The following is a 25981-nucleotide window of genomic DNA, read 5'->3' as shown; positions in this document are numbered from 1 at the left end:
CGTGTTTGGGTTTGAGGCAGAGGAGCACACATTCCAATCAGTGTTCCCTTACATCCATCCATCCATCCATCCATTTTCTTCCACTTATTCCTGTTAAGGGTCGTGGGGGGGTGGAGCCTATCCCAGCAGCTACGGGCAAGAGGCAGGGTTCACCTGGATAGGTCGACAATTCATTGCAGGGCCAACACATATAGACAGACAACCATTCACACTCACATTCATACCTACGGTCAATTTAGAGTATCAATTAGCCTAGTCCCCATTTGCATGTCTTTGGACTGTGGGAAGAAGCAGGAGTACTTAGAGAGAACCCATGCAGGCACAGGGAGAACATGCAGACTCCACACAGAAAGATCCCATGCTGGAGACGGTACTCGAACCCACAACCTTCTTGCTGTGAGGTGACAGTGCTAACCATTTTCATTCAGATTCAGATTCAGATGACTTTATTTATCCCCGAGGGGCAATTAATTACACAACTCAAAGCCTGATACAACTATCACAAGCCAACACAATTATTACAGATTGAAAGTAATAATGGTACATTTCAGAAATTTAACAACAGCACATATACATTTGTTGTGTATGTACGCTAAACTTGAGCAGTCCGTTGACCCAATGGAGGCAAGTGAGAGTGAGGCGTCGCAGCAGGGCCGCACCACTAAGCCCGGGCGGGGCAGGCTGCAGCCAACAGGCGCTGCCACCCCAAGGGAGGTGGAGAGGGCAGAGGTGGGGGTCAGGAACACACGGGGGAGGGGGGGGATAGTACGTGCCATTTGCGTCACCAAGGCAGAAGGAGTTCTCCTGGAGGATAAACAGTGGGGCAGATGACCTTCAGTAGCCGATAAGGAAGCTGTGTTTGGGTTTGGGCAGAGGAGCACACATTCCAATCCGTCTTCTCTTTCAGTCCAGTCCAAATTGTAAGTTAAAAATTTTCTGGTCTTCAACATCACTCTCCTCTTCGCAAAGCGGCCAACTGTTTCGAGATGGTTTCCATCCTGCATTTCAGTTCAAAAGTCTGTTGTTTCAGTTCAAGAGTCTGTTGTTGCCCCGCTTTGCCAGCCTCAATAATTGCGTTGTAAATGACGGTCAGTTGTGGAGATCCAGATCTGGTGGCAGCCGTCGTCTTGCCAATTTTGCGATATGTGAGGACACCTCCAAGTCCGAGGAGGAGAAGCCCCACAACCATGAACCCAAATAAGTAGAGGTCCTCGATGTCCTCCACGGAGAGAGGTGTCAAGCACGCAGTACGCCATCTCCCCCAGGAATCGAGAACGTAGCCTGCAGGGTCGGTTCCATGCGGACAGGCGGGTTCCTCCGATCCTGATTTTCTTGTCGAAAACCATTGTACCACCGTGCCGCCCATCTTTTCTTACAGTCAAATCTAAATTAGTATTACACTATATTTTCCTGGTTCTCAGGGTCAACCTCTTCGCAAAGCGGAGAGCTCCTCCGTGATGATTTCCACTTTGCGTTTTAGTTCAAGAGCTGTTGTTGCACTGCTTTGCCAACCTCATTAATAATGACGGGCAGATGTGGAGATCCAGATTTGGTGGCAGCCTTTGTCTTGCCAATTTTGTGGTATATGAGGGCACCTCCTCGTCCGAGGAGGAGAAGCCCCACAACCATGAATCCAAACAAGTAGAGGTCCTCGATATCTTCCATGGAGAGTGGCTTCAAGCACGCGACACGCCAGCTTCCCCAGGAATCAAAAACATAGCCCGCAGGATGGGTGCTGCAATTCCCTCCTATCAAGCTGCACCAATAAGTCCCTAAAGACTCTCCAGCTGGTCATAAACGCTGCTGCCCTCGTGTTGATGAAGAACTGTTAGAAGAGACTATGTCTCTCCTATACTGGCTTCTCTGCATTGGGTCCCTGTCAAATTCAGAATAGAATTAAAAATTCTTCTTCTCACATACAAAGTCCTCAACAGTCAGGCTCCTTCATATTTGACAGAGCTCATAGTCCCCGATTACCCAAGTAGAACCCTTTGCTCCCTGGATGCAGGGTTCCTTGTGGTTCTTAGAGTTTCTTAAAGTAGAACATGAGTCAGGGCCTTCAGCTATCAGGCTTCCCTCCTGTGGAACCGTCTCCCAGTTTCGGTCCGGGAGGCAGACACCCTCTCTAAGTTTAAGAGCAAACTTAAGACCTTCCTTTTTGATAAAGCTTACAGTTAGGTCTGGCTTAGGCTTAGGCTGGCACGTAGATATGCTGCTATAGGCTTAGACTGCCAGGGGATCTCCCATGGTGCACTGGGCTTCTCTCTCCTATATGTGTTATACATAAATCATACCCTTATGTGTTACTCTTCTCTGGAGACTTTGGGCTCCCTGCATCCCAGATCCCAGGTGCTGCTGGAGGAGGCTATAGACCTGAAGAGGCTCAAGCTGCCACCCGTAGCTCCACCTGCTCACGTCATCGTCTGTCCATCAGTCTCTTCCCTTTCTCTCTTTATCTCCGTCCCTCTGTATATCTGTCGGTCTTTCTCCATTATCTCTCTGTCTCTGCCCCACCCTCGTGCGCTCTTTCCTTCCAACCGGTCAAAGCAGAAGGCTGTCCCCACTGAGCCTGGATCTGTTAGATGGTCCTGTAGGACTGGGCAAAATGGTCTAAAAATCAAATCTGAGATGTTTTCACCAAAAATTTGAGTCACAATTTTTTCTGATTTTTTTAAAATAAAAAAGTACAAAGGACAGAGAGAACTCAAAACAAGTTCTGCTTTTATTTTATCAAAAACTTAAGGAGTTTGTTGGTTATAGCGGCCTTGTTCCCCTCGCAAAGAGCGGCATTTGTTACGCTCAGAATAAGGCGACCCAAAATGGGTCTGGACCCAGGTAGCACAACCACAGACAGACAGAACACAGGGAGCCAGGTTAAACCACCCGAAGGCTGTTTATTGGATGGAAGAAAAGGGGAGGGAACAAAATCTACACTAACTTAGGGACCTAAAAAATGGGGGGAATGTGGTGCGTAGCTGTGTAAGATGAGATGTGTAATTTAACTATGTGTATGCGTGGGTGTGCGTTGTGAAATGTTGCGTGTGCGTGTACTAACCAGTCCGAGGGGAAGGGAACCCTACTGCCAGGGACAGAGGGCACGAGGTGTCCAGAGGAGGGAAGGCAAAGGCAGGGAGTTGGGATTTGTCCAGGAGTTAGAGATGGGGGTGAAGGCGAGCGTCGAGGATAGGGAATGGTCCAGGAGTATGGCGTGGAGTTGTGGAGGGTCGAGGATTCGAGGAGGCAGACGAGAGACGGAGGAAATCATGGAGGGGTTCTCAGAGGCAGCTTGGAGCCAAGGGGAATCTTGGGAAAAAAACAAAGTCAAACGGGATGAGTGACAAACGAATGGCTAGAAGCAAGCAAACAATGAAATCGTAAACTGTGAGGAAAGCAAGGGAGCTTGTCGGCAAAGTTACCACGTGGGGTCAGTACGATCAAGCCCGGGTTCTTCTTCGGTTTTTACGGCGGTTGGCAACCCACCAGATGGAGCATTACCGCCCTCTGTCCCATCGCGGAACACCATCTTTCCCTACTTCTAACACCTACACCTTACTCCTACCTCTAAATCCTAAACATAATCCTTAAACCTAAATCCTATCATACAATCCTGTATCCCTCAAATACTCTAAAAGAACCCTAACACACTCCCTATCCTCCATCCTCAGAACTCCCTCCAGACTGATCTCACCCCTCCCCATGTTCCTCCACCTGTCCCTCATCACCCTCCTCTCCACCTCATACCTGCCACACCTCAGGAGTACATGCTCTACTGACTCTTCCTCACCACAGCCCTCACACAGCCCTGTGTCGTGCTTCCCTAACACCTTCAAAGTCCCGTTCAGCCCACAATGTCCCAGCCTCAGCCTCACCTTCACTACTTCCCCCCTCCTCTGCCCACCTCCACCTCTACACCCTCTAGCCCGCACACTCCTCTGAACCCTATACAAGTGCCTACCCTTCTCTTTGTCCCACCTTCCCTGCCACATGTCCATCACCCTCTCCCTCACTATCACCTTCACCTCAGCCCTACTCACCCTCACATTCATCTCCACTGTCCTCTTCACCAACGCCCCCTTTGCCAACTCATCTGCCTTCTCGTTCCCCTCCAGCCCCACATGTGCTGGTACCCATAAAAACCTAACCTGACCCCCCCCGCTGAACTATCCTCGTGACTGCCTGAAGAACCTGGTACAAAATATCCTGACGACTACCCGTGTGACATGACCTGATGCTAGTTAGGACTGCTGCTGAATCTGAGCAGACCACCACCCTCCCCACTTGTGTACACTCCACCCACCTCAGTGCCACCAGCACCGCTACCATCTCCACTGTGTAAACCCCCAGCCCATCTGTCGTGCGCCTACTAAGCCCTATCCCTATCCCCGGTACTGCCACCCCAAATCCTGTCTCCCCAGACTCCGCCCTTGATCCATCAGTATAAACCTTCTCCCATCCACCATACACCCTTCTCATACACCTGTTGTGAGCCCTAACCAAGTCCCCCCCCTCCCCCTTCCTCCTCAACTCCAACAAACACCAGTCCACCTCTGGCCACTCTATCCTCAACGGTGCCATCTCTGGGTACACCACTGCTTGACTCACCCGAATGTGCCCTACTCCTAGCTCCCTAGCCAGTACATTCCCTAGACTCCCAAAGTGCTCCCTGTGTCCCCGCCCCCTCCCGTAAGCCCGGGTTGAAGGTCCTGGATTCCTTTTATAGCTGGCCCGGCGATTGCCTGCAGGCATGGCTGATTGCTGATAGGTTGCACCTGTGCTGGAATCAGCCTGAGGAGGGCCATGGAGAGCATGGGAGGGAGGATCCCTAACAGCATTTCTCCCACTGGGCTGGATGCCTCTATGCTGAAATAAGTTTGTTGTGCTGCTGCCTTTTGTTGCAATGGGCTTCAGACAAACTTTGCAGCATGCAGTCACTTGTTCAACGTCCGTCGCGTTTCCAAACCACTGACGATACTACTCTTTTCGTAGAAACAAACTTCTCGCTGTCGTTAGTCATGTTGCTGCTATGGAAACAAAGGGAAGTGGTGAGGGGGAAAGCTGTGGAAGCTCCTGGGGGACAAAAGGTATGTCATAGCAAGAGGGGTAAAAACTTGAATTTTTTATTTCTTAAATCGTCCGCAACAAAAAACTTGAATTAATCGATAAAATCAATACATCGCCCAGGCCTACATTCCTTCCTGTTAAAAGGAAGGTTTTCGTTGCCGCTGTTGCAGTATGTGCTTGCTGATGGAGAATTGCTGGGTGTAAATTCATTGAAGGAGTGTGGTACTAGACCTGCTCTACTTGTATAGTGTCATGAAATAACTTTAGTAGTGATTTAGCGCTATCCTGTATAAATCAAATTGACTTGACTTGACTAGGAGAATACTAGGATCATAGAAAAAGGATCCAAAAGAGATCCAAAGAGTCACATCTCTTTCACTGTTTCTGCAGCTGGGGCTGATGCAGGCCCCCAATGTGTGGCAACAGACTTCAAAAAAAAGAAATTTCTATGCTTGTCACAACTGCACCCAACTCTTGCTCTCTGACACCTACCTCTGTCAGTCCATTTTATAGGTAATGACAAACTGGTAAGTGGGGGTATTAAGGGGCCTACAAAGGTTTCAGTGTGGATGGGCGCAGCAACTCCTTAAATTAATCGACACACTGAAGATTGGATACAGGTTACAAAAAAAAGACATTCTGTTCTGTGTCTTAATGAAATATTGCTTTAGTCCTTCACAAAACACTGAAAATTAGTTTTGAGATGGTAGACTTTTTGCAAATGCATTGCACGCGTGCATTTAAAAGGATGCAGCACACACCATGACACAACCTCCTGTCATCTATCATCAATCATCATTTATCTGTCAGCTTTCATGGTAAAGACGGTCACCTGCTATGGTGGATAGTAGCTCCCTCTGTATTTATGTAACCTTTGTGAGACACTCCTACTCAGGAACTTGTTTCAAAGTAGTGTTCAGTCTACAAACTGATCTTTCTCTTTTCATCTCCTTCTGGTGTAGTATTCAGTCAACCCCATTTTTGGTCAAAACTTTATTCCTTTTTCATCATCAGGACATGACAGACACTCACAAACAGTGGAATATTTCACTATTTGTTTCAAGGATGTAATTTTTTTCAATATCAAAACATCCAATCAAAATTCCTTGTACTTAAGAATTTCAGTGCTACAGTGAGATATGGCACACAAGTCTGAGTCAGACTACTGTTTAAGAGGATTTTAATTATAATCTCAAGAACAGCTATTGATGCCAGTATTATTTCTGATCAACATGCACAGCCAATTTTACAGTGTCTATTTAGTATGTAACCAGATTACTTGTTCCGCTGAATAGCAAAAGGTTCATATGTGTGACTACATCACATACCAGACGTAAATTCAGTGTTGTCACCTGCCTGGATTGGTTTCTGGGCACAAGTCCCCTCGAAACTTCCTTCTCATTTCTGACTTTCTTCGTTTTTTATGTTTCAAATAGTGAAACAGGTTGTTGTGTTGACATATTTATCTGTGCGCGGCTTCAGTAGCTTGCCGTTCACAGTTTTTTTTGTCAACTCTCCAAACTGTAGGAGTTGAGTGGCCTCTCTTCTGCCGCAGCTTTATCTCTGACTTCACGCCTCAGTTCATACTACTGGCTTGTTAGCCTAGCCACTCTGAGCGTAAACACAGCTTCTTCCAAACTGCAATCGACAGTCAGGATAGTGGGTAATAATAAAATCAGGCAACAGGTTGATGCGACATAGTGGCCCCCTGGAGACAGGATTTCAATCATTAATTTAACATTAGCAATAATGGTTTTAACATTTTGGTTAATTTTGTACCAACACACAGACTTTTTTTGTTTTTTTTACTGAATTTTTTCATTTTGCAACTCATCTCAGAGTCTGCTTTATATCCTGCTGAAACTGAATGGATGATAAATGAAGTCTTCACGAGTACAACTGTAAATCTGGACAACTGAGAGGCTATATGGTCTTGGACCACTTTTGGTCCATCAGTCATTCATCTCCAGATTGAAATCCATTACACCCCCATCATCCCTGGCCACACACACATATACAGACTGATGGGAAGACATCCACGAGTAATGGGACTCTGAGGAGATGGCTGAGATGTACAGTAACAGCAAACCTATTGTCTCAGGGTGTTTTGCCTTACCAGGAGTTGCTAATGATTCTCCCTCATCTTTCTACAACAGTCACCTGAACACTGCTGACTTTATAGTGCTTCCTTCCGGAGTACATTTTATTCTCGTAAAATTAGTTTGTCATATGTTAAATTATTATTTCATATAAGAAAGTTTGTTTCACCTGATGTGTCTCCATGGCTGTACTGGAATAATCTCCCTGCAGAGCCACTCATACTACAAATGTCTTCTTTCCCGTAAAGCTCTTTGGATATTGGATGTCTGCAAGGTCTCAGCTAAGAAGTAATAAATGTGGCTTCATCTCAGGTTTCCATACATCCCCCTTGCGCTGAGCTGGAAGACAGAAAATGTAAAAGCACCACAGCTGCACTGCCAGATTGCAGAAACAGATGGAATTTTAATACGAGCAATAGGCGATAGGGAGCCTGCACGCACAGAGTAAACCTGATATGTGGTGACGCAGCATGTGTTTGTTTTATTGGTATGGTTGGTGTGTGGATATTGACAGACACATTGTAAGAATGGAGGATTATCTACATTTTATTGTATTTTTCATTGTTTATTTCCACTGCAATGTACAGATATACAGTATTATCCTACACCCAAACAGGCCAAAAACTAAGTGTGTTTGTGTGTGGGTTTGTGTGTTTGTGTGTGTGAATGTTTGTGTGTGTGTTTCTGTGTGCGTGAGCGTGAGCGAGCGACTCACTTTGTTGAGTTCCCACTTTTTCAACTTGCTCTCACCTCCCTTGTTCTCCCGGACTTTGTTCATCCTCACTGTACTGTTTTTCCTCTTCTCTGGCGGCCGTCTCTCATATATCCATCTATCCACCCCCCCCCCCACCCCCCTTGCTCCGTCTCAACTTCCTAAATAATTCAGAGCTGCACTGCTGGTGTATTTCTGGTTGTTGTCACCTCTGCAGTAATGCAAACACAGCACATACTACTAGTGCACATGCATGGACCCACACATACACAGCTTGGGCGTTTACACACACTCATACACACAAAAACACACACCATGATTCACACAAACAAGGCTGCTGACTGCCACAAAAATTACCAGACTTGGTGAGACCGCTGAGACTCGCTAACTATGAAGAATTATCCTAACAGGGATTTCACACCATCACTGTGCTCCACCCTGTCTCTGCTCTGCTATTCCAGCAATGAATAATAATATGTCTCACTTTTCTTAGCCTCCTCAAAGTTGCATAAAGTTGTACAACAGAAAAAAACATCCAGTCCTTGTTTATGGTCTCATGGATCCCCCTTCCCTTTTATGTTTTATGCCTCCACGCTTGTGACAGTCATGGCCAGAGGCATGAAAAATAGGTTTTCAGTTTTCATCTCCCTGTTGGTTCATCTGTCCTATTCTCCTGACCAGATTTGTAGGTAACACCTTGAGGTAATTTCTCCAAATGTGGACTTTGGCTCAAGGATGAACTGATTAGATCAGTGGTCAAGGTCAAGGTCATTGTACCACTACAAAAAAACACATTTCTGTCTGTAACTCTGACCCTAATAACATGAAATGATGAAGTGATGACATTTAATATCCAAAGGTCGTAAGTCAATTTCCATGTGACATTATCATGTTCTGCAAAATATAATTTTCAGGACATCACTGTGTTTGACCATTTTTAACCTGTATTTAAATATTGCATTTTTTTTTTAAATGTAATACCAGTAAAGAATAATTAGTTTCATTATGATGCATAAAACTTCACACAAAGTCTTATATGGGACTGATCGGGACAAACATGGTTATAAAAAAACTGAACAAGTTGGTGGAGGAATACGAACAATCATGTTAAGCTGGTACAATGTAGCAAGTCTTGGTTTGACTGTTAAGTGATTTTGCAAATCTTGCTGCTTTCAAAGTTAATATATTTTGGAAAAAGAGAGTAAAATTGTAAAAGGCATTATAACCAGACCAAAATGAATGAGATTAACCTGTTTCTGTTTTTTGGGAAGTTCCAAAAAAAGTCAGGAAATCATCACGTGTTGACAGTTATTTCAGATTCTGTCCCCATGGCTCTCCCATGTCAGGTCTCAATAAATATTTCCAACAGATATTTCTAGCTCATTCAACATTGTACATGGAGAAACAATGAGAAATATGGCACACTTAGACCAGATGTAAGCTGTGAAATGAGCTCAGAAACAGCTAACATTATTCAGCCAAGTTGTAATAAACAGCTGCTATGGAGAGATGCACATACATTGAGATTCTCACCCTGGAAATCCTTCCTCAGCTTGGTCAACCACATATATGTGGTAAAGCTGAAGAGCTTTAAGTGCTTTTCTTGGTTCAACTGAATTGTGGAACCCAAAACATATTTAATAATTCGCTATTTTTAGCAACAGCAGACAGGAACAGTTGTGAACTAGATGTAAAGGAAGGGGATTAACAATACACGCATTTATGTGCAAAGGTCAACAAATACAAAATACTTTGCATTGTGGCATTCACCTGATATTTGGCGTAACTCTGAGCTGCTAGCGATTTATGACTTTCTCCATTTATATCTCTTTTAAAATTAGTCTCTAAGGAGCGGTTAGACTGAACCTGACGGTGAAACAACAGTGGAATTGAAGGGGAAAAGTCCATCTGCGGGCTACTGGCAGGTTAAAACATCCATGAAGATTGACACCATTGCACCGCTGTTGCCAGCTGTACCAGTCTGTGCCAAAAGGATGTGACTGATTTCAACTATATCTCCCCTTTGGGCCCTGAGGCTGTCTAAATGTTAATATATGGCTGTCTGACATTCTGGAGCTGCAGCCACTGGACTCTGAGCCTCCGTGGGGACATGGGAAGAGGGCTGGAGGGAGACAAAAGAGCAGCTCTCCGATTGAATCTAGAGGAAAAAAGTTTAATGATTAGTGTGATAAAAAAGGATTTAGCTTGAAACAAAGTAAGTGAGAGGAAGTGTATTCCGGTGAGAAGGAGATTATAAAAATGATCTAGAGAAGGAAAGAAACGGAAGAAAGGAAAGGGCAGACTGGCAGAGCTGCAGGGCTTAAGGGGTTTTGTGGGGCTGAAGGATAAAAACCTGCCCCAGGCCACTGGACCAATGCCTGGACACAGACACTGCTGTATACGTGTGTGCGTGTGTGTGTGTGGCCTGAATGTAGTAACTGCCCCTGCAGAGAACCAGCAGTGTGCATCTGTTCACCTGTGGTTTCCCACCTTGCCAGAGACTTTGGTCTTTTCTTCGCTCTGCGGGAACTCTGCTGTCACACTCGTCAAACAACCACAGTCATTTTAGCCTTTATTTTCCTTTTGTCTGGTACATCCAGTGATGATTTATGCTTCTCCCAACCGGCGTGGAAAATTGTATTTGTTGCCTTTTTTTTTGTAAAGTCACACCGCCTAATTACAAACTAGCCAGGCTGTTGGGTTTAGTGCTGCAGGAACCCAGAAGAGGCTGGTATATTGGACAGATAGGTTTACAAGTGAAAGACTAATTGATGAACAATGAAATTCAGATGTTTAGGTTTCAGGTGTTTGGTTCTGTTTTGCAGTTACCTCACTGATACTCTCTCTCTCTGCGTCAGATGATCGCTTTAAAGTGTTTATTTAATAATCTCAAAATCCTAACGCTGTCAAGCCATACGAGAGGCTTGAACTTCTCAGGGGTCTGTTAAGAACTGATAACAGTAAATTCTATTTGAAACTGAAGAAAAAAGACCCCTCCCCCAGACTTTTAAGTCCATTATCATCAAATTTAGGACTTTCCCTCCAATAAATGTTAAACTGGATTGGTGAAGAAGCCACCAGGAACTCTATAAATAGCATACTCATACATTAATAAGTCAGAAAAAACAACCACAAATGAAATATCACAAATTGAAAAAAAAATAGTTGCTGGTTAATATGGAGGCCAAGTGTACAAAATGAACAAAAACTAAAACACCCTCAGATTCAAATAGATGAAAGGGATAGGTCGACATTTTTGGAGTATATTTTCATTTTTTACAATCAGAGTCACTTTCTTTGCAAATGCTGTGTATCTGCATCGCTAATGAACAAAAGTATACGCTGACAAATAGAAAAATTGGACCACAATTATCTCTTCTGGTTAACGGAGCACACCTGTCTGCAAGCAAACTAGCCTCCAGATGTACCGGACAGATGTGCGAGTGCTGCTCTCTTTAGGGGTTGCCTGAAACCTGGGAATGGGGCTTCCCATTCCAAACTCCTTCACAGCAAAATAGTACAAAGTAGAGAGATATTCAAAATAATAGGGTGGTTTATAATTGCAACGGAAGAAATATTGTCAAATTAAAAACATCAGTTGTGGTTTTATTTGTGAAGAAGTTATATCTTATAGATAATGAAATAAAGTACCTATTCCTTAGCAGATAGGTTGCTAGGCAACACACACATGGAAAGACAGGTTTTATAACTGGGTATAATGGACCCCCCCTGAGAGGTTTTCCTGGTGCAGATCATTTGGATTTTTATGGCTCTGGTTGTAGGATTGTGCAGAAAGATAAATGACATGTATAACAGCACTTTTATCTCACTCCAAAAGACAAACATGACAGTACAGAGTTTGCCTCTCTCCCTCTTTTTTACCCTTTCCCCCTGCACATGCCCACGTACAGACAGGGTTTTTTCAACCCTGAGTAAACCTGTTAAAAATAAAAGATTGAGCTATTTTCTCTCGCAGATAGATGAGGAGTAACTTCTCTGTTTTTACTAGACGTCATGAAAAACCTGGAAAACTGGGTAAACAATCAGCATAGTAGAGGGCAGTGACAGCGTGCCCACACTTCCCTGTCAGCACCTGATAGAGGGTGTTCTTGCGTCTCTACTCTTTTTTTCTTGAAATCTTCTTCCTTTACTTTTTTGCTGTCTCTCCTGAAAGTTGAATATTTGTCATAGCAGTTAAATGAGAAGGTAAGTATGATATTTGTCCCTTAGCTCTAGATGTGGAATGTACCTACATTTAAAGCCCTTTTGCTGAACTGTTTGGGTTTATGATGTGAGTGTGTTGGAGGCAGGTGGGCCTAAATTTTCACAATAGAAAATAAACAGAAACTTGACATACGAACCAAATAGACTTAACAAAACCCTAGAAAGCTTGACTGGAAAACTTGAAAGATAAACACGTTCCGGATTAAACATAGGGATCTGACAAAAAAAAACAAACAAATGCATCTATTCTCCAGGTTGTGTCGAACATGCCGCATTTATTTAATGGCCATTGGTTAACCCAACATGCTAATATTGCTCCTAAAACATGCAGCAGTAGATGATGACCTGATCACACTGAGTGTGGCTCCCTTGTGCCGGTGATATAGAATGGAGGGGAGCGTGCGGTCTAGGAAGTAGAGGCCTAATGTTATTATCTTTACTAGGTAATGATATCATTGGGTATTGGCAGGTTTGCCAATGCCGATAATTTGTTTTAAAGCCAATATCGGCTGATACACTTAACAAGCTGATGATGTGGTGCATCCCTAACTGTAACTGTGTGCTTGTGTATGTGGCAGTTGTGTTGATTTTATGTGTGTTTTCCACAGTGGTGGTTTTACTCTCCTTACAACAAACTGTCCCATAATCTAATGTGTTCCTTAAAGCCTCTTAAGTCGTAGCACACATACCTTCAGAGATCTATTCGCACCCTAATGGTACCACCATCATCAAAGTCTGTGGAACGCATTTGATCAGAGGAGATGAGGTTTATGCACTCAAACAGCTTCACTGAATCAAAGCATTGATCAAAAACTGGTGGGTCTACTTCAGTTTGAGGCTGCTAGGAAGTAGGTGGTACAAATTAGACAAAATAATCAAACTGATCCTCATTTATTTCTTGTTTCGAGCATTTTGAAAATAAGCAATCAGTACTTTACCGCATAAAAAGGTGTGAAGAAGTGTAAAGAGTATCTCATGCATATTTTAGGAAACACAGAAAGATTATGAAATGTATCTCTTAGCAATATGGCTGCGTGATAAAATCACTATAGATATATACTGTAGGATATTTTTCACAATACTGTGGCAGTATTCCAGCCTTGATATTGCAGTATATCACAGAGAACTTGCATTATGACATATGTATATTATGTTACATTTCAGCTTCAATGAGCAACACGAGAATTGATATGCACTTTATTTTTCAACATGAATGTGCAAATATTGTTCCAAAAACTTTTGATTGCAAGCTTTTGACTCTGCAATGAGCTATTGATATATGATGTACATATTATTAGACCACTGAGGTGAACACAGCAAGTTGGATTTTTAATCCCTGTTTTGAAATTTTCACAATATTATGTTGGGTATCACAAAATGTGTTGTGTCATATTGTATTGCGATATATCATGATCAAGTCATGTCATGATATGTGTTGTGTGGTGAGGTCCTTGCAAGCATCGAGCTCTACTTAATACTGAGACCAAGGAGGGCCTGTTCGATACTCTAATGATGTTTGGATTGAAATGCTTGCTTAGACACCCATCTGTCCCACAGTCAATTTTGTTTGTCAGGAGCAAACATGGGAGCTTTGTAAACGTCTGCATCAAGGCGCTTGATTTTAATCTCAAACTTCAGAGGTGTGTGTTCACTGCTTGGGTTATCCCTCACCTCTCGTTCTTCTTTCATCGCTCTCTTTCTCACTGTCTCTCTCCCTCTCCTTCCATCGTCAACCTCTCTCTCTCTCCCCATTTACAGGCCGACTGTCGCTCCAGAGAATACCTTCGCAAACACTTCCCCGCCACAGATACATGAAGAAAAGAATGAGGTAGGTGACAAAGTGCTTGTTCTCACTCTGATATACACACTTGCGCTTACACACTCTTGCATACAGATTGTTTTTGTGATACTTTGGCACGTAATTAGGAAAGGATGATTTGCAAGGTCTTAAAATAGACTTCAGTTAGTGAGTCATGCAAGAATTTCCCCAAATCCTTAAGTAAAGCCAAGTTTGATGGCAGAAGGCCCAATTATTCACATCAAAGTTGCTATTAAAATTCAACAAATGAATTACAGAGGAGGAGAAACATGCTGGTATCTTCAGATATTAAGAAATTTTTTCTCCTTAGGCACGGTGGTGCAGTGGTTAGCACTGTCGCCTCACAGCAGGAAGGTTCCAGGCTCCAGCACGGGATCTTTCTGTGTGGAGTCTCCATGTTCTCCCTGTGTCTGCTTGGGTTCTCTCCGGGTACTCGGCTTCCTCCCACAGTCCAAAGACATCAAGTGGGGACAATGTTAATCCGATACTGTAAATTGACTGTGAGCGTGGCTGTGAGTGTGAATGGTTGTCTGTATGTGTTGGCCCTGCGATGGACTGGCCCCCTGACCCCCCCTGACCCCCCCCCCCCCCCCCCCCCATCGTGCGACCCTTAAAAGGATAAGCAGTAGAAAATGGATGGATGATGGATGCTTTCTCCTCCTCAATCTGTACAGGACAGCCAGAGTTTCAAAGTGAAATTTAACACATCCATCACAGACACTGTGCAGCCTACAGGTTGTGATCCATGTGAAGAAATCCTTTTTAGCCTAGCAAAGAGGTCAGGGGTCACAGAAGAGTGCTCCCATGGTTGAGATTCATTATTTTGCTTAAAAGTGGAAGCTCACACTTCCTTGTACTTTTCAGTAAGTATACATAATCCCTGCTGCAGTGGAGGAAGGAGGGGTTTGGAGCCTCTGACAGTTTTCAGAGGGCTGCAGAGAGAGCAGAGGTGATGCTTGAGGTCGAGCGGAGACACACAGGCAGAACGAGAGAGAATGATGAAGAGAAAAAAGTCTTTGATCCTGCAATTCTTTTCTGAAATAACAGTCCGCCACTGCTCAGTTAAACACTACCTTCCTCATTACCAATCAATGCTGCCAGCCTCAAAAACTAAAGTAGCATTGGCTGTCACCCCAGCAAACTCAAACCGTGTCAAACTTGCTCAGAATTGAAGATTTTTTGCAGAAGTGCTGCTGTTACCTGTGACACCTCGTATCATGGGTGTGTGTGTTTGTGTGTATGTGTGTATGCATGCACATGCACTCTGACATCCCTCAGCGTTCCCCAGTGGGAGACATAATGGGATGTCCATGTTCATCCGCTCAGAAGCTCCCTGGTGTGGTGAGCGCGCCCCACTCTTTGATCAGCCTCTGTACAAAGAGACGGAGACAGGGAGAGAGGCTTTGTGCTGAGTCGGCAGGGCTGTAGCAGGTTCCACTCAGCCTTAACCCGGATTTACCCTCCCCCTCACTCAACAGGCCACAGGCAGGTTTGATCTGATGCATTGTACACTTCAAGGAGATCTTCATTTGTCTGGGTAATTACTTTTAAAAATGGAGCCTAAGCATTTACACCTAAGTGCTCCCATTAACTCTGTACTTCCTACGTTATGATAGGATCTCAGTATGCAAATTTTGGAAGGTGAGGCTGGACTTGTCGGATCAAGGGGAGCAACTTTGGACACTTGGGGACTTTTAAAACTTCCAAGGAGCTCCAGATGTACTTTATTTGGCCTGAAAGATTGAAGTCTTTTTTTTTTTATTATTTCTAACATTAAAACTATACTAACATGGAATCCCACAATACCAGCATATCACATGGCGTCAACATACGAAACACAGACACAACAGAGAATACGCAATAGTTGCATATGAACTCAGTTTTTTCTGTTTCCTGTCTAGTTGCGATACTACCCTGTCATTTTTCAAAAAGGAAAGAAAACCAGAGGAATGTGAAATGTTCTTTTACATTCAATTTTAAAAAAGTGTCAAATCCAGTATTGTAACTGTTGCAAGGATGCTTGTATCTTTTTTTTAAACATTTTTGTTTTCGTACACATCGTTAAGGAAATGCAAGTTCCTTCCCTGCCCTCATGTTCTTCAACCTTTTTCTTGTTGTGTCGTGATTAGAGTTTGCATATGAACTCAGTTTTTCATCTTACAGGTTTTCAAGTCCTTAGTTAATCTTTTCATTTTCCCTCAATACTTGCTGCATTGGACTTGTTTTAGCTTGATTTTCCATATAAATCCATCCACGTATCTTGTACCTTTCTGTATTTTGCATTTGAGGCCACCTCCACACCAACAACTTTGACAGTTATACTCTTGTTTTTAGAGTTATGAATGGCCCAAATCCCTCCTACATTCCAAAGTGCTGTGTTGTAGGCAACTGGACTGGTTTCAGTTTTCTTGTTGAAGTTTCATCTCATCTAAGAGGCTTCTTCAGTTCTAGCAAACTGGTGTGGAGCTGCAGGCTTACCAAGTTATTTGGGTTAAATGACAGTCGTTGACCCAACCAGTATTCATGTGGTTCATTAGTGGGTGGACCCTAAGCTGCAGGGCTGTATTGTCAGTGGGTGATTTGTTGTGTCGAGGGCTACCTCCTCTGTTCAGCTAACAATTGGATATAAACTATTGGATATAATTTTTGGATATAACTCCTTTACAAACAACAATGATTGTAAATATTGAATTTGATAGTAATGCAGTGTCTTTTTGTTGTTGTTACACAGGACAAAGATGTGATCATATGAACATTACAAAATCTCTGCTGCGAGTTGATTGGATTTTTAAGCAATTTACTGGTGATTATAGGGTTAAAATACATGTTAACAATCAAAGTCATCATCCAATCAGCAGGTTTGTCTGATGTGTGTATCTACTTGAAAGCCAAAGGTTAGGGGCATTATTTTTTTGGTTGTCCATCAGTCCATCCAAACTCCTGCACAGAATTTCTTCATATTCAGCTCAAATGTCCACTGGGACTTTAGAATAAACTGAGATGATTTTGGAGATCAAATGTCACTTCACACAATATCTCTGAGACACCTTGAGGGAATTTCTCCAAATATAGTAAAACCATAAACTGGGACTCAAGGATGCCTTGAACAGATTTTGGAGGTCAAGGTCACTGGGACAGGCACACATTGCAATGGCCAAAACTGCAAGGTGAGTTTCCTAGTTTGATGATGAGTCTTATCTACTTTTAAATAAAATAGAAATCAGTTGTTCAGTTCCAGAGGATTTAGGGACCTTGAGAGATCTTTTTTCTTCTTTGAGGGCTTCCAAGTTTCATGATGTGTTCTAGAAATGTTCAAAGAGAAACACATGATACAGCAGCCAGAGTAAAATGTTTTCCAGGAGGAATGTATTTTTAAGTGCATGGAGATGATGTTGAGAGGACTGTCTGACAACAGTGACCATATTTAACCATGATGCCATCTATACCGATGCACAAGCTGGCTCTTCGTAGCAAATCAGAATATGTTTCTCAAGACCAAATGCTCAGATATTTTGGCCTGTGTTTGTATAGCTAGGATCATGTGTTAAATCCACAATTAATCTTTGTCTGATTTCTAGTAGTCAAGAGAAGGTCCCTCTCATTTGACATAAACACAGAATCAAGCTCTTAGAATGTTGCTGGCTCAGAGCCGTATGGTATAAACTCAGGGAATGTGTGTCTGGACTACGGAGAGTTCGTCCCTGGGAGGCAGAGGAAGAGAAAAGGAGTTTTTGTCTCTGTCAAGGAGAGAGGAGAGAGACATGAAAGACAGGGCAGCAGGAGAGGAGATGAAGAGATCCAAACCAAGGAGGGAATCAACAGGGTCTGGAGAGGGAGGGAAGGACGAGCGAGTGTGTGGAAAAATCAATATCTGTGCTAGAGACGAGAAGAAAGCTGTAGTGGCAAGAGGATAAAAACTTAGTGGTTAGTCAGGTAAAACGATTTTCCAGTTCACACAGTATGCTGCTTATTTCTGGACTTAATTGTATGGCAGTGTAAATAAATGGGTGTCTGAAATGCCGGATAATAACCTTTCTGCTGCTCTGCCTTGGTCAACACTTTGTTATTTTGCTGTTTTCATTTTGCGCAGATAAACGGTACTAAAAAGAAAAGCTGCTGAAGCTTGACCTTTTGCTTCGTCATTTTAGTGTCCCACAATTGTCAGTCCCCTGAATGGGAATTCTTTTGACTAAAGAAGCCCACAAATAATGAGGGCTGGGTATTGACCAGGATCTCATAACATGATATACATCACGATATACAGTATTTGTTACGGTTCTGAATCACAGCTCTGAATCACAGCCAGACCCGTGTAGCAAAACCCGATTAACTGACAGGCAGACTCAGTTTGATTAAATACCAGTAGGCATTTATTTGTGAAGAGGAAAATTATACAAGTAGCATGAGCCACAACTCGACCTACAACTAAGGGGGCCTACCGTGGAGGGGGGGTGCATGTAAATGTGGTGCGGAAAGAAACAATGAGTGGATGCACGTACAGAGTAAACGTCTCCCAGTTTATGTAAATGGAATGTAAAATCTACTGGACCTGCGTGGGGGACTGCGCGTGTGCGCGTGGAATGAATGGGATGTGGGGACAAACAATGAATGGATGCATGTACAGAGTTAATCAGGAAAGGATGCTTGAAAATGTGCTGCAAAAATCTACCAGAAAAGGGCTGGAGGAGTTTGGTGAGGTTAGAAGGAATCCCAGCACTGATTGGTGGAGAGCGGGGAGTAGAGTCAGAGGACGCAGCTGGGTCAGAGGGTGCGGGAGGGAGAACTGTCCAGAGCCCAGTACGAGGTCGGTTCTCCCGGGAGGGGAGACGAGCGAGAGTTGTGGGGCGTGGGGTAGAATCCTGGAGATAGATGGAAGAGCGTTGGTGTCAGGTTCACGGTGCGTTGTCCCAGGAGGGAAAGGAGCGAGGGTCATGGGGCTTGGAGTTGAATCCTGGAGATTTGTTGATTTTAGTGTTGGAGTCAACAGGTTTGCAGTGGAACGGCACCTGGGATCCAGGTTTCATTGCACAGTACATTCAGGCACTGAAGGTTTGTGAGCGAAGGCTTCTGAAAGACTCCCTGCAGCGCAGGTGGACAGGATCAGCCTGATAAGAGATGAGCAGCACGTGGCTATTACCTGACTGGATGTAGTCATGTGACTGGGAAACAACAACAATAATGGTCACAATGCAATTTTTTTCATACTACTCTCCAACTTTGTATATATTACACAGATAAGTATATACAGTATGTATTCATGCATCATACCTATACTGTAGTTGCAGGATACCTGTGATATGTACTTGACTGAGAATGTCAGAACAGAGGTAAAAAAACCATTTGATGTGTACCACCGAGCATTGTTGTGCTCAAATATACTAAGGGTACACTGTTCACTGAATATGCTCATGTTTTCAGTGAACAGGTAACATGCCCATTCGCAGCTGCTGAATGTAACAGCACAGGATTTCTCCTACAATCGTAAATGTCACTCACGGCAGATATCGTAGAATTATCCAGGTGAACGCCACAAGAACACATGAAAACAGCCCAAAGAGTTAGACTCCAAACTGCCCAAGCTCACAACACAGCAATGCAGCGCACCAGCATGCTCCACACACTCCAGCCAGTGAAGACGCAGCGAGGTGTGACTGGCGTTCACAGTATGGAACTGTGGTTCAGAAAAGTCTCTTTGTTTCTTTTGTAATGCAGATTTTATTTTTTCTGCATGATAAGATCCTCTTGACACATTATGTTTTCAAATTGGTTGATGGACAGTTTAAAAGTTATCTCTGATTCTGTAGTGGGCTGTGGTCATGATTGGGTCCTCAGCATGAATGGATGGATGGATGGATGGACGGATGTTCTATTGAATAAAACAGCTTATATAACAGCTTATCATGAAAGAGAACAAGCGCTTTTTCAGCGACTGTGATTTATAGATTATGAACTGTGAAATAGTTCCTTTTCCTCAGTGTGAACTCAACCTTGACCGAGAGCTTCAAAAGGGTAGATCTATGCTACACAACACTGCCACCAAGGTGGAATATGTCCATCATATTGTAAATTTTCACTCAGTGTACAAACTCAGTCAAATTGTGATATATTAGAACGTTATTTTCCAAATTTCACAGTTGTACACTGTTAATGAGCACACTAAATGTAGCTCTGTGATATCATGTGGAAACATAAAGTTCATGTAAGTTCCTTTGTTGCCTACTGAACAGTAACACACTAGAATATAGCTGCTATAATATGCATTACTCTCACTATGATTTTATCAGTTTGTGATATCAATACTTGGAACTGGAGTTTGCAATTTGTAAAGAAAAACTATTGATTTGATTCATAACCCTACAGGTAATGGGTAGGACAACAGAGGACACACTAATGCCAACCCATATTTTGAAGAATGAAGTGTGCACTAGGACTCAGTACATTTCACCTATAAAACAGGAAAAATGTAATGTATTTTCTTTGCACTTGGAGCCCTACGGATGCATTGCAAATCATTTCTCCTGAGCAGCATTTCTCACCAAGTTTTCATTGCAGCGGAGTTCAAATAAAGCAGTGGGGTTTGACCTTTCTAACTTTTTCTTGAATTTCTCTGTAAGAGAAATAGTTTTGATGTCATTTCAACAAAATTTTTGCTGGAAAACAGAATATGTACAGATTAGTAGACATCAATCAATACACATACATATATGCTCTGTACAGGAATTCAAAATGGCTTATATTTTATGTATCTTATTTTTCTGTCTATTTTTCTGTCATGCGAGGTAATCCAGTTTAGGGGGAACTACTGTTACTACCGTGGGGGAAAATGTATTTCATTTTAGCACAGTTATGTGTGAGTTAATTAAAAGTTAGGTCTCCAAATGCAGGGATTATTTCAATCAACTTCATGCTGTTATACAAACTTGTCTGCCCTTTCAAACACATTGTTCAAATGTCATGGAAAATGTTGTGGAGGCAGTCTGTCCAAGGTTGTACTGATGAGCCCTGTTGGGAGCAGCCTCTCTAATTAAAAATATATTATAGTGGTACAAGGACCACTTGTTGCTGGAGCTGCTATTGAGCATTTGTATTAACTGGAGGACTGAGCTGCAGAGACAGTGGAGGTTTCATATCAGAGGAGGGGCCCTGGACTCTCATGACCTTACTTAAGTCAGACTTGATTAATATTAACAAAAAAGACCTGACTTGGAATTGGCATTCATGAAAAGAGAGACTTGAGACAGACTTGAAAGGACTTCCATGTTTCTGGTTTGTTGATTTATTTGTGTTCAACTGCAACAATTAAACCGGTAACAAATTAATTTTCTATATTCGGGACTCTCTGTCCCAAGCAACTCTCATAGGATAACATTGTCAACATCTACATTTTTGCCATGGTCTCACATCACTGCGTAAAGTCATAAACATTTAAAAACCAAATGTGTATCTGCATCACTTTACAGGGGACTTCATGGTGCATTCAGGTGCTCCTCAAAACCTCTGAAGTCTACATAGCTTAGCAGACCATGTGTTACTTCACGGTCCATGATTCAAATGTAATTTGAAACTCAGAAATCTTTACTGAAATTGCATTAAGGAGGTTTTAAAAAAAGTACAATTTGAATAAATTTGAATTTTGAACAAAGAAAATTATTAATTGAAGAGGAGAGATTAGTTAAATTTTCAGGAACACTGGAGGCATGGCTCGAGGGATGAAACGTTCTCTGTCAGATTGGCCTTCACAATGGTCCAGACCAACACAAATACGGACTGCTGGGTACTGCTGTGAATTTTACACAGGTGTTCAGAGTCAGGATAAATGTTGGTGACCTCCTCTGTGTTTTCCAGTGGTCTCAGTATGTATGCGGGTGTTTGTATCACTCCCAAAATATAAAAACCCACTGTAATTATCTCCTACTTGTTGGTATTTTGCATGCTGCTTGGCAGTTCTTAGTTATGACTAATAAAGCTTCATGTAAAGCCTTTATTTTATTCATCAGGCACAACCAGGAGTTGACATGTTTGGCTTTGAGCAAAATATCTCCCGATATTTGACTCCAGATATTCATATTCTGTACCACTTGCACAATACCTATAAAATTAATGATATTTCCATGATAACTAAATATCAAGTGTTGATTAGAAAATATTAGCATACTTAAGGTGATGAACATGGCATATATTAAAACACCAGGCAGGTAAAATTGTCTTTGTGTGTTCCCGAGGCTTATATGTTTCAATAGTTCCTTGTGTATAAACAAGCTCCTCACACTTGGTGCACAGAGTATTATTACAATGTCTGATCATGTGAAAACCAATAGAGAGAGTTACTACTGCAGCATCAAACATTTTTAGTGGTTTGGTTTATAATCAACCATACTGTAGATGTTAGTACATTGTTTTGAATGGTCTCAGTTCTTAAACTACATTTGGAGCTTTTCACACAGGTGTTTATGTCTGATTTCATCTAAATAAAGACCTGGCGAGTCTTTTTTTTTTTTTTTTGACAGTGCCTGCACAGAGCAGATTGAGCCAGATAGGACGTCCCCAATATGGATAGTGCATCCATCCATCCGTCCGTCCATTTTCTACCACTTATCCTGTTAAGGGTTGTGGGGGGGCTGGAGCCTATCCCAGCAGCCTTTGGGTGAGAGGTGGGGTTCACCCTGGACAGGTCACCAGTCCATCACAGGGCCAACACATATAAACAGACAACCATGCACACTCTCAGCTACGCCTACAGTCAATTTAGAGTATCAATCAGCCTCGTCCCCTATTGCATGTCTTTGGACTGTGGGAGGAAGCTGGAGTACCAGAGAGAACCCACACAGGCACAGGGAGAACATGGAGACTCCACACAGAAATTCCAAGCCGGGACTCGAACCCGGAAACTCCTCGCTGTCAAGCAACAGTGCTAACCACTGCACCACCGTGCTGCCCGGCATAGTGCATCTGGTCAATTTTTCAAAAATAAAACACCATGCCTGGATTCTTGATTGCAAGACAGAAAAGGACACAATGTAAGTGCATATGCAACATTCCTGTAATAGAAATGTGTAAACCAAGAGAAAACAATCCAATCAGCAAAATCTGAGCAAGTTAACAAAGCCTGACAGATAAAACGCAGTCAAAACACTGTTGTTGTAAATACCATCTGTGCCAAGGACAGCCATGAACAGAGTCACAGGTGAAGCGTTACTTTGGGAACATGTATTACATATTGTTAATGTTTTAGTTTTGTTTTTCTACCTAAGCATATTTGGTATTGTCAACATGTCTGATGTGGAGCTGCGATACCATTAATGCCCTAGGAGGATATAGAGTTTGTTTGGGGTCCAAAATTGGCCCAAAGTTGTACTTTCATGTTTGTATTGTGGATCCTATTGGATTTAGATCAGGGGTTTCAGCTAATGGTTTGTAGGTCTTGATGAGAAGAATAACTGAGTTTCGGTTTGATGTCTCTATGACATTCCTATGGCCCGTGGCGCCCCTTTTTAGATTCCTAGGTTGCGCTGAGGAGCACATTTTAGCACTTTTCACCAGACCTGATTTGAATATGAAGAATAAATGCGTTTTTGAGTGTGTTTAGGGGGTCAAATTGAGGTCTAAAGTGGCGGAAAAATAAAGAAAGAAGAAAGAAACATGACAGATACAATAGGGTCTTCGCCCTCTTTGGGGCTCAGGCCCTAGTAAAATAATTGTGGGCCTAGATTTCCTGATGTAGATCCAATTGTAAAAAAAGAGGTAAATCACAATATATATTTTGTACTCCTCTTGCATAGAGAACAGCCTGAAATCAAAAATCCAAATTTGTCTGGAGGGGGTTAGATTGTGTACAAGGTTATATAGACCTGCTTGATATATCGATTGATGTGTTTTTTATGAAAGTTTTTTTTTTTTTTAATCATTTGTTTTACATGCGAGGGTCAAAAGCGTAACTAATGCGCTGCAACACTTTCCAGGGATACGTTAGCGGGGCGCACCTAAATTGTAGATTCACAAACATGGCAGCAACGGGGGGACGGGGGGGGAGCCAGAGACTGTACCAAGGTAAGGTGTTGCTACATCTGTTATATGGAATTGGTTTGGTTTTCTTGCGTCAGACTTAGAACAGACAAGTGCTCGCTGTAAGGTCGGTTCAAAAGCTGTTGCAACCAAAGGAAGCAGCACGACAAATTTTATTCCAGCATCTAAAGCAGAGGCACGCAGAGGAGTGTTTTATATCATTATTTTATTACTTCTATCAAAAATGACACCTTTTAAACTTACAAGTTTGAAGGGTACTGTGTTGTTGCCAGGTTTCCAGTGGTCTCAGTATGTATGTGGGTGTTTGTATCACTCCCAAAATATAAAAACCCACTGTAATTATCTCCTACTTGTTGGTATTTTGCATGCTGCTTGGCAGTTCTTAGTTATGACTAATAAAGCTTCATGTAAAGCCTTTATTTTATTCATCAGGCACAACCAGGAGTTGACATGTTTGGCTTTGAGCAAAATATCTCCCGATATTTGACTCCAGATATTCATATTCTGTACCACTTGCACAATACCTATAAAATTAATGATATTTCCATGATAACTAAATATCAAGTGTTGATTAGAAAATATTAGCATACTTCAGGTGATGAACATTGCATATATTAAAACACCAGGCAGGTAAAATTGTCTTTGTGTGTTCCCGAGGCTTATATGTTTCAATAGTTCCTTGTGTATAAACAAGCTCCTCACACTTGGGCTGAAAGGATTCCTCCAGTAACTCCAGTAATTCCAGTACTGAAATTCTTCGTGGCAAAAATTCTGGGTGCACATGGGTGGGCAATGACATATGGTATGAAATGGCTGAGCTATTTAAGACCAGAGTATTGATAAGCTTAAGTTTAAGTTTTGATGTAATTTATTATCACACGGCTACAGCGTCTCTCCTCTCTGTGTTAATGCAGTTCCTATACACACGTGCACGCCGTACACACACAGAGGTCAGTGCGTTTCTCTCACTCCGTCTGTATCTGATCTGTTGACTCTCTTCATCAGCAGGATGTTTTATAAAGTCACCCCAAAACCCAACGTGTGGGTTTTTTTTGTTTTCCATGTAGAAGAAGCTGGTGCTCAGTCCACAGCAAGCATTTCACTGTTTCATGTGAAGTTTTCATGCTAAGCACCCTCACCCTTTCACTAACAAATGAACTTGCACTCTACCTGCACTGACAGGTGTTTAAATATGTTAATGAGGCATCATCTGCTTCCACCGTGGTGCATGGATATTTTGGAACAGCTCAGAACATTTGCTCGATAGACCAAGAAGAGGCTGTTCTTTGGTCAATGGCCCTATGTATGAAGTGCTATTCACAGGGTCAATCAATCAGACATGCAGATGTGTGGCATTTCAATGTAGTGCTGCAGTATTGATGAACAATGTTGAAACTTCGGCTGCCTGCTCCTCCCATGCCTTCACCTCTGATGGGTTTGGTGGATTCCTACTGCTCCCATATACAAATAAGACATGCATGCAAGCCTTCGACTGGTGCAGGAGGAGGTTTGTCTCTTCAGACGAGCTTCAAGCACTCACTTCTCCCCAACTGTAATGCATGTGCCACTAAAATAGCCACACGCCTGGCACTCTGGGCTATAAATGGAATGAAATGAGGCACTCTGATTGGTTGGAGTGATTTCATACCTGAAACATACATTATATGAAATATTAGGTGTCTAATAACAGCCTCTTTGCACCGTGGTTTGTGATCACGTGCCTTCTAAATACCAAAATAAAGAGCTGAACGCACCCCAAACGCATGGCGCATACATCATGTTATCCACCAACCACCTGGCACTATAGATTGCTTAAATAGGGCCCTTGAAGTTTGGCTTGAGTGTCCACTGAAACTCAAATATGAACCGAAAATATTTTGGTAGCCAAAAATCACATCACCTCACATGAACACAGTATCTAAGGGAATACTTTGAGATTGCCTCAAATGTTGCACAAGTGTCCACTGGGACTCCGGGATGATCAGAAAAAACTTTGTGTTGTGCTTTAAAAGGTCAAGTTCACTTTGAGATGCAACCATGTAC

The 25981-nt window shown here is 42.6% G+C and overlaps 1 protein-coding gene across 4 annotated transcripts in view; it reads left to right on the top strand.

The window, feature by feature from the left end:
- The window catches only part of LOC147256922 (endonuclease V-like), an 85941-nt gene that overhangs the window by 25936 nt on the left and 34024 nt on the right, over nucleotides 1–25981 (top strand). For 3 of the 4 annotated variants that reach the window (XM_086210048.1, XM_086210050.1, XM_086210049.1), the window contains exon 8: nucleotides 13855–13924. In XM_086210048.1, coding sequence (XP_086066174.1) covers nucleotides 13855–13911 — 57 coding nt within the window. In that variant the 3' untranslated portion in view covers nucleotides 13912–13924. Of the gene's footprint in view, nucleotides 1–13854; nucleotides 13929–25981 lie in introns of all 4 variants that reach the window. The other variant, XM_086210047.1, reaches the window with a different exon arrangement.

The sequence above is a fragment of the Aulostomus chinensis genome, chromosome 8 (assembly GCF_037954235.1).
Source record: "Aulostomus chinensis isolate RoL2024-O1b breed Wild chromosome 8, RoL_Achi_v1.0, whole genome shotgun sequence".
NCBI classification, from domain to species: Eukaryota; Metazoa; Chordata; class Actinopteri; order Syngnathiformes; family Aulostomidae; genus Aulostomus; species Aulostomus chinensis.
Note: the sequence above shows the minus strand (reverse complement) of the source record. Positions and strands in the feature narration are given on the sequence as shown.